This window comes from Manis pentadactyla, chromosome 1, assembly GCF_030020395.1.
Source record: "Manis pentadactyla isolate mManPen7 chromosome 1, mManPen7.hap1, whole genome shotgun sequence".
In the NCBI taxonomy this organism is placed as follows: Eukaryota; Metazoa; Chordata; class Mammalia; order Pholidota; family Manidae; genus Manis; species Manis pentadactyla.
The window spans coordinates 119,897,055-119,907,303 of NC_080019.1; the positions used below are offsets into that span (position 1 = coordinate 119,897,055).

The 10,249-nt window shown below is 35.3% G+C and overlaps 1 protein-coding gene across 2 annotated transcripts in view; it reads left to right on the forward strand.

Moving 5' to 3' along the window:
• The window catches only part of IL1RAP (interleukin 1 receptor accessory protein), a 119,149-nt gene that overhangs the window by 101,094 nt on the left and 7,806 nt on the right, over positions 1 to 10,249 (forward strand). For both annotated transcript variants that reach the window (XM_036875196.2, XM_036875197.2), the window contains exons 9-10: positions 6,791 to 6,934; positions 8,236 to 8,379. In XM_036875196.2, coding sequence (XP_036731091.1) covers positions 6,791 to 6,934; positions 8,236 to 8,379 — 288 coding nt within the window. The remainder of the gene's footprint in view (positions 1 to 6,790; positions 6,935 to 8,235; positions 8,380 to 10,249) is intronic.

A 10,249-nucleotide genomic window follows, 5' to 3' on the forward strand; every position in this document is an offset into this window, starting at 1 on the left:
AACCTATTTTATCACCTATTTTCACCTTTAGGCTTAATGTCTTTGTTTTTTATTTTCTTTTGTATTTATAGTATTCATCTTGAACTTATCACAAGCTATCTTGAACTAAACAGTTAACATATTTTATGAAAAATCTCACAATGATATACTATTTCTTCTATCTTTTGTGTTACTGTTGTAATACATTTTAGTTTTCATATATTATAAATGGCATGATACATTCTTATTTTTGCTTTATATAATTATCTCTTAAAGAAATTAAGAATTGAGAAAAAGGGTTTTTTTTTAATTCACATATGTTCCATTTCTGGCAAAACTTACTCTCATTAGCATTTTAGTCTGGAGAGCTATTTAATATTTCTGGTGGTGCACATCTGCTGATGACAAATTCTCTTAGCTTTGTTTTTACCTGAAAATGTCTTGTTTCATATTAATTTTTATCTTTCAACACTCTGTTAAGAAAATTGTCAAATACATGGAAGATTTGAAAGAATTCTACAGTAACCATTCAATAACCCACCTAAATTCTATTATTTCGCTATCCTTGCTTTATCACATATCTGTCCATCTATCTATTTTTCTATACATCCATTAATCCATCATATTTTTTAATACCTTTTAAAGTACTGGAAGACATCAGTAAATTACCACCTAAACTTGCATCTTATTATCTAGATTTTTATATTTATTTACACTTCTCTTCTGTTCAGGTAAAATTTGCAGGGTGACATATTGCATAACTCAAATATATTGTTGGATAATTTTTTAGAAATGTATATGTATACATATGTGTGTGTGCACACATGTATGCACACGTGTGTGTAACCTAATATCCCACCAGAATGTCGAATGGTACCATCACCACAGAGAGCAGCCTCCCCTTCTTCACATCAGTCCCTCCCTGCTATTCCTACCTCCCCCACCACTGGCAAAGCAACTGTTGTGATTTTCCTAATTAGAATAGATTATTGTTCCCTCTTCTAAAATTTTATATGCATGGATCCATACAGAGGGTACTCTTGCACAAGGCTTCTTTCATTCAGCAAATGTTCTTGATATTCATCCATGCTATTGTGTGTATGAGTTATTGTTCCTTTGTGTACCACGTAATTAAGGGGGGACAGGGAGAATATCAATTTGTTTATTCATTCTCTGGCGGGTAGGCATTTGGGTTGTCACCCATTTTGGAGTCCTTCAAACAGATTTCTTGTGAATATTCTTATGCTGTTCTCCTTACGGACTTTTACTTCTTTGAGATGAATGCCTATGAGTGGGATTAATGGCTTAGTTTTATCAGAAAATGTCAGGCTATTTTTCCCAAGGGGTGGTATCATCCTACACTCTCACCGACAGTATCCACATCTTCGCCATTTGGGTTGTCAGTCTTGGTTTTAGCCGTTTCAGTGACTGTGTGATTGTACCTCATTAAAGTTTTATTTTTCATTTCCTTGATGACTAATATACTGAGCATTTTTTCATGTACTTATTGACCATTGGTACCTTCTTAATGATATGTCTGTTCTTACATTTTGTTCATTTGGTAATTGGATTGTTTGTGTTTTCATTATTGAATCTTAAGTGTTCTTTCTCTATCCTGGGTACCAGTCTTTTGTCAAGTACACGTTTTGCAAATACTTTCTCCTAGTCTTTGGCGTTTTAATTCCCTACTTTAATGGTATGTTTTAATGAACTAAGGTTCCCACTGTTGATGAGGTATAATTTATTAACTTTTTCTCTAACTACTTTCTATGTCCTAAGGAAACTTTGCATACCCCAAATCATGAAATTTCACCTTTTGTTTGGGTCTCTGATGCATCCCTAATTATTATTATTTTTTTAATATATAGTGTGAGGTAGGATTTGAAATGTAATCTCTTTCTATATGGATATCCAGTTCCAGCACAATTTGTTGGGAAGAGTTTCTTTTCTTCATTGTGTTGCTCTGGTGCTTTGCTGATATTTTCACTGAACACTTAATTTTAGGTTGGAAGTGTTTCTTTTTTCCCATTCAGCTCTTCAAAGATGACATTCTCTTGTCTTCTGTCTAATATTATTTCCAATGTGAGTTAGGCAGTGTTTTTGTTTGTTTTTATCATTAAACCTTTATGTGTGTCTCATTTTATTTTCTTTGGCAGATTTTAAGATTTTTCTCTCTGTCATCGATTTTCAAAATTGTTATCCTTTGGTTTGTTTTTTATTTGTATATACTTATTTAATGTTCTTTAAACTTCTTGATTCTTTGGGTGTATATTTTTCATTAAATTTGAAAAAATTCAGCCATTTCTTCAAATATGTTTTGGTCATTCTTTCATTCATTCTTTCCTTTTGTTCTAGAAGAACAATAAAATTTATGACAGACTAGTCAGTATCATTGATGTTCTTATTATTTTTAGCTTCATCCTTTATTTTCCTCTATGTTTTGATTTTGATAGTTTCTAGTGTCCACTGATTATCTATTTTTTGATGTTTAATCTACAGTGTTTTTAATTTCAGAATTGTATTTTTCAGTTTGGGATTTCCATTTCTCCATCAAAAATGTCTCTATTGATATTTCCTATTTGCTCTTCATAATGTTTATGGCCTTTTTTTTGTTTTTGTTTCTGGTTTTGTTTTTTGGGTTTTTTTTTGTCTTTCTTTTTATTTTTTTTGTTCATGGCCTTTTGCCTTTTTTTCCACTTAAATGAAAGAAGCATATTTATAGTACCCATTTTAAAGTACTTATTTGCTAATTATATCATCTTTGTCTATTCTGATTTTGTTTTTGTTGGCTGACTGTTCTTCTGAGTATGGGTCATGTTTTTTGCTTTTTATTTTGTTTTTTTTTAATCATATACAGTACATTATGAATGTTGCATTATTGAGTTTTGTTCTAATACATAGTTAATTTACTTGCCTAACAGCTTGGCTGTTTTTGAAGTGCCTTGCTTATTGTTGCTAGAGGAGGTCTAAAATAGCTTTTCTCTAAGTCTACATTGCACCTATTTCTCAGACACAGACTATCTGGGGCCTCTACCTAATAGTTGGGGAGATAAACAAAATTTCTTTCCTCTGAGTGGTCTTAACTCAGGTGTCCTCCAGCCCTGATGTGCTCTTAGAATTCTTCAGTTCCCACTTCCCCAGTAGTTGTTTCTTCCCCTGGTAGATTTTCTTTCACTAGTAGCTGTTCTTTGTATGACTGTGTGAAATGTCACCCTAAATATGCAAAGCTTTGTATTTTTCCAAAGACTTTAGATAACCCCTTTTATATGTCTAGAGTGCTACACAGTTTTCTTCCCTCTTCACCCAGGTCTATAAATTCAATAGACTCCATGGTCCTGTTTTCTGTCTCCTTAGCTCATTGCAATGACTGTACATCTCTGGTTTTCCCCATTCTATGCCACCATCCAGGGTAACTTCAGGCAAAAAGCCTGTGATTGTGGGCTTGCCGTCTGTGTATCTTTTCTCTCACGAATCACCTCTTCATGCTACCAATTGTTCATCTTTAAAAAGCTGTTAGAGTAGCCATTATGGAGAGAAGGCTATTCTTGCATCAGTTCCTTCAATAAGGTCAGAAGCAAAGTCCAAACTAACAAGTTTTAATATGCTATGATAGCCAAACAAATCAGGTCTATAAGTCAATTCAATTGTCTGGTTTACTGTCATTTAAACAAAGCATTCTTTTTGTTTATAATCCAAGAAGATGGCCATTACCATTGTTCCAAACCTATCAAGCAGCCCCAGCAATTCAGCAAGGAAAAGCAACAGATTCTGTGGCAGGAAATAATAAGCGTTTGGTTGGAAGACTCAGTGGATAGCAAGGCCCCAACCACAATAATGAAGATGAAGAGAGTAATTTAGGTTTTCAACAAGAAACAAGATTGTAGACCAATAACTTAAAACAGGGGAAAAAAGACTGAAGCTGAAGTACTAGACTGGTTTAACCAAGGGTGATTAGCTGGAAATGTGGGCTTTGGAGCCACTTACTACTACAGAACTGCCAAAGGGATGGAGGGAATTCTGGTGGAGGGAAGAGCAGCAGCAGAGCAAGTGACTAAATTTGACCATATCCTGAATCAGTTTGTCAGTGAGTCAAAGAGAAGCAATTTAGGAGTCCGGTTTGGTCAAACTGTACCACCCCTTCCTAACTGGAAACCCTTGGTCTGGGATTACACTGTAATCCTCTTTATGCAAAAGCATCAGAGGACCAGCTGGGGCAGACATAAAACGGGGACTGAGGACCACCCTTTCCCTGTAAGCCAGCAAAGCTTTATTTTTTTATTTTCATTTATTTATTTATTTATTTTTGGTACTGGACTTTATTTATTTATTTATTTTTACTGAAGTGCTGATATCAGAGCACTTCCTGCATGTGATTCAAGCCATTTAGAAATTCAGGCATATGGATTATTTATCTGAAGAGTTCAACTAGTTAATTAGCCCTGGGAACCTCTTGATACCATCAAGAGATCCCCACAAAACACAGACATATGTAATTGTATGACACAAGACCAACTGAAAAGTCCCACTAGAAGTAAAATAGGCAGTAGTAAAATGAATGTGACAGATGGGAATTTATGAGGGCAATTGATCCCTGGATCATTAAGCAAGATATCTATTGACATTTTTAAAAAATCTGTTTCAGGTAAGTGCATCCACTGACCTTTTTTCTCTGTGTCACAAAATATCCATCCAGAGAGAGCCAAAATAACTGAGCAAATAGTGAAGATAACAATGGGAATTACCACAATGTACTGTTAACATGTACTCAGAAATAACCAGGGACACAGCAATTTTCATTCCACCCAAATTTATCAGTAAATTCTCAACAACTTTATTGACATATCCTCTGGTATTTTATGATGGAGTTTTCTTATTTTAAAGCATCATTTTTGATGGAACAAGATTGAGATTTTGAGTGGAAGAGTAACTGATAATAATTCTTCACTGTGGAGCCCCAACCCATTCGCTGCAATAGGATTAGTATCCTGAGTTTAGGACAATGAACTTGCAACTCTAAGACTGGCCGTTTAATTAGAGAACTTCAGCTTCCCCTACAGGCTACTTACTATTTTCCTCTTGGGACATATATCTATTTTTAGAAGGGGATTTTTCTACCATTTATATTATCAATAATTGAATCTCATGGTAGTGCTGTGCAAAAATCTCTGGACTTTGGAGTTGGGGAGGCTGGATAACAATCCCAGCTTTGCTTTGGCAAACACTTAACACTTATAAAGTTCAGTGGCTCAGAGAAGGCTTTTTACCACCCTTATCTGATATACTTCCCCCTTTAACCCAGCCCCTCAGTTAAGCTCTGTCATATTGCCCTCATTTATTTCCTTTATAGCACTGATCATATGTAATATTGTCTTACATATTTATTTCCTTATCTCACTGCACTGGAACATTAGCTCTAAGAGGGAAGAGACCCTTTCTGTCTTAGATCCATCAAGTAGCTTGTTCCTTCTTTAAACTCTAAGCTTCATTATCACAAGCTAATAGAGCAGCCAAATGAAGTTGTTGACACATAGTGTAATACTAGATTTATTTTAAACACCCAGAAGTGTTATATCTGAAAATGTTCATTGAGATACTAGGTGTTAGGGGTAGGATGAATGAAGAAGACAGTCTCCACCTAGAAGAATGCAAGTGGATAGTTTAGTGGGGAGTGAGAGTGGAGAAGCCAAATTACAATTTGGCTTGTAGCCAAATTACAATATAAGAAAAATGTTGTATTAGAATTACAAAGAATGGGAAGAGTAGGAATGTCTGTGGAGCAGGGTCAGATTGCAAGAAGAGTCTTGTTCTAGGAAAGTTTATACAAAAATGATGACATTTGAGCATGAACTTGAAAACTAAAGGAAGGGAAAGGACTAGTCCAGTCAGAAGTCACAGCATGAGTGAAGGCACGAAGGTAAATCTTCCTTTTGTTTTGGATGAAAGGGCAATAGTAAATAAGACAGGTAGTTGGTCATGTGATTGTGGCAGACCTTGTTTACAGGGCTAAGTTAACATCTAGTTTTTAGATAATCGGGAGTTAGATCATTCTATTTCTGATATTCCCAAATAAGCTGCTAAGGTGCTTATGATATAAATATTCACAGATAATTTGGGAATCTGCCCACACCTGGATATTGCAAATCAGTCTTTGCAGTGTGTATCCTAGAACTGTACACATGAGAGATACTTTCAGAATCAGTATTTGGTGGATATCCTCTGTTTCTGCCCAATGACAATAAGATATTTGAGGTTTATTTCCAGACATAATGGAAACAATTATATTTTTTCCATATGACACTGACAAGAGAATGAAATTAAGGCTAATGGAAACACTAAAATTTTTACTCAATTCAACTGCTCTAACATTTAAAATTTTACCAAGATCATTGTCTAATCTGGGTACTATAAGGATTCCATCCCAAGCGATGGACAAGCAGAGGATGGAGTTACACTTTTCAAAAGCATTTTTGAGGACATTCAGGTATCAGATTATGAGCTGAATTAGATGAGTGTCTAAAATCCTTCCCAATGCTAAGATGGTTTTAGTTTGTAGACCATCAAAGTCTATTCAAGTAATTGAACAGTTAAAAATGCCTTCTTTGCCAGGTGTTGGAAACAACAAGATAAATATGCCACAGTCTAGTATTAAAACAGAGTGCTTAAACCCTACCGTGTTATCTCTGCTTGTTCACACATACAAGTCAGGGACATGACTCAGCTGTTTGGCTTACCCATCCATTTGCAGGATGATGGGTCACTGTGATCACCGCACAGAAATCAATTACTTCTTTGTTGTTCACTCCATTGATAGCTCCAAGATACACAGTGGAACTGGCATGTGGGTTTGGAGCCACAGTCCTGCTGGTAGTAATTCTCATTGTTGTTTACCATGTTTACTGGCTGGAGATGGTCCTATTTTACCGGGCTCATTTTGGAACAGATGAAACCATTTTAGGTGAGTAATGGAAGTTTGATGTAAATCTCCTCTACTGTCATCTTTAGAAAACATGTTGGCTCGATAAAAGCTAGATTAACTGGAAGATTTAATCAGACTTCCTTCTGTTTCAGCCCTTACTATTGAAAATCTTTCTAATGCATATTATTCTGCTTTCTTGGCTCAATGTGTGGTTTAGTCTAGACCAGCACTGTCTAACTAGAAATATAATATAAGCCACATATGTAATTTAAACTTTTCTGGAAGTCACATTAGGAAAAGTTAAAAGAACATGAAAATTATTTTAATAATATATCTTATTTAATTCAGTATATTCCATTTTTTTCATTATAGCATGTAACAAATGTTAAAAAGTTATGGGAGATATTTTAGTCTTATTTTTGTTACTAAGAATTCTTAAAACTCTGAATGTATTATATCTTACACTGACAGCATCTCCCAATTCAGTCCAGCTGCATTTCAAATGCTCAGTATCTACATGTGGCTCGTGTCTGCTGTGTTGGACAATACCTTCTTTGAACTCAAGGGTGATGCATGCATCAGCCACATCAGCCTTCCAGGGAAGTTTATTAAAAGGAGAACCTCAGTCTAACCCCTATTCTGAATCAGAATTCACATTTTAACAATATTCCCAAATGATTCATGTGCACATTAAATTTTAAGAAACACTTTTCTACTGCAGATTTGCCTAGTAACAAGAATGGAACACTTAAACATATAGATTCTTAGACCCACTCCATAAAGGTTTTCATTCAATAGGTTTGTGGAAGAGACACAGTATTTTTAATGAGAGATAATTTTTACAATTAGACAACTTTGGGAAAGACTGGTTTATTGAACATAAGTATATTTTTAACTGTAGCTGTTTTCAGGTATAAATAATTTAGACAGTTTCTAAAAGTTTTGCTCTATTTGTGGTTCTAATATATTAGTGAGTGACATACTAGGACAGAAACTAGAAACTTTCTGCATGGTTTTAATTGCCAGTACCTACGACTGACTATCTTCATCCTGATTCTCTTACTTCATAGTTGAATGAGCCAACCCTCACTCATTCTCCACTTTAAAAACTGAACGCAGTGAGATGAGTAGAAGACTCATCAGATGAATTTGCAATTACACCTTAAAATAGTCATTTTGCCTAGAGACCTGTCACAAGTGGGAAATCACTGAAATCTGTCAAGTCATTCACATATGTGAAAAATGAAAATGTCTAATATGCAAATGTTTGATTTAAGAAAAAATGCAATACTATTGAAAACTTTTCCTAATTTATGTTGGACCTATGTTCCTTTTGCTAGATGGAAAGGAATATGATATTTATGTATCCTATGCACGGAATGCGGAAGAAGAAGAATTTGTATTGCTGACCCTCCGTGGTGTTTTGGAGAACGAATTTGGATACAAGTTGTGCATCTTTGACCGAGACAGTCTGCCTGGGGGAAGTAGGTATTTTCATATGAGTACTGGTGATGCTGCCATGAAGGGTCAAGCGGATCCTTTGTTTTGGGTCATGTATGAGAATCATGGTATATCTCTATATTGGCACCTTTGGACATTTAATGTCCAATTCTTTAATGTAGTAGCAGGAATAAAACTACATTGTAAGATGTAGGTTATTTAAGTGTGGTTTGTGGTATTAAAATAGTTTTCCCTTGTAAGTTTTAAGAAAAACTGGTGAAAGCATGGACGCTCAGTGGATCAGTGCTCTACTAAATGCCATAGCTTTAAATGTCCTATTTATTCACCTTAGGTTTTTAGAAATTTTAGGCCAATCTGCATTAATTTGCTTAAAATTATTTTTACAAAGGCTAAGTTCAACCAGAACACTTTTACAAAGGTGAGGTTTACTCAATTATACTAAAAATAAAATGCAGAAAAAGTGCATGGAATCTGTCTTTCTATTACTCACTGATAATAAATCAGAATAGTTGCCTTCGGCATTTGCTAATTTCCTTTGCCTCGCTTTGGTTTTCTAGCAAACCAGCACTACTCAAATTCCCCTTTACCTTGGGTCTGTTTCTTCCTTTCCTTTCTGTCACTGTATACATTTGAAATAGAGTTTATAATCTTATAAAGGCCAGTATATTGCAGTAGGTCAAAAAAAAAAAGGAAGCTTGACTCTTGCGTTGTTTGCTGAATGTTTTAAAATAAAAGTACATCTCTAATTTTCAGATCTACATAGTAACACACAGGGATGGTCCATTTGAGCATGTTTAATAATAGAATTCTGAAGTCCTGTTAAACTGTTGAAATGCATGTAATGTCTCTGATCTTCAGTACAACAAACTAATTTTCTTCCCCTAAAATCCTGTTTACATTAATCGTTTCACATGTTTTTAAAAATGTTACATGGGTCACTGAGATACAGAATAGACTTAAAAGTTTGTTCTCATTTTGAATTAGCTGGATCAGTTATTTTTTTCTCCCAAGCTCATCACCCAGAAGTCCATTATGTTTGTGTTCTGCAGTGGATAGCTCCTTCAGTGTATTTCTGCCAGGAAATGATGACTTGATTATACAGTCAAAGGATAAATTCCATTCATTTTAGAACTTAAAATCCTAAATCATTTATTCATTCGTACTGCCATTCAACAAATATTTATTTACTGCATGAAGATATATGAAGATATACAGTATAACAGCAATGTAAGACCTTCTGATAGCAGTTGATAATTCTTTGAAGAATTCGAGTCCTGCATGGTTACTCTTGCGTCTTACTTTTGATGGTTGATCATCGTGTTCTTTTGCATTCTCTCTGCTGCTTATACTCGGTCCTCTCTGCCTCTGGGTCTCTTTCCATGCATACATGTAGCCAGCCTCCAGGAGCACTGCTTGGAGTAGACAATTACTTATTCTTAGATTCTCCTCCAGACTGCACATGGTATTTTAATTGCAAGTCTCTCCCCACTGCCTTTATACCTGTGAAGATTAAGGGGCCAAATGACTGCTTAGGGGAGTATGGTAAGACGTGAAATAGCTTTCCATAGCACTAGTGTATTCCGTGGAGCTGGCTCCTATCCAAACTCTAGGTAAAGGATTATACAGTCCTCCATAACCAATCTGGAGAAGATAGATTATTCCCAAGAATTTAGTGACAGGAACTAATCAGAACCCTTGAAAACAGAATAAAATAGCACTGCATTTCCATTTTCCCTGTTTTTTCTTCTTCTCTTCTGACCTGAAGAAAGCATTTGCCTGTTAGTGAGCGCAGACACATCAGTGAGCAGCTGCCGAAACACATGGCTTCATAGTAATGATAGGAGTTTAAAAAGAAAGATCCAGGGACTAATTTAGGCTCCAGAGCAGAAAGCA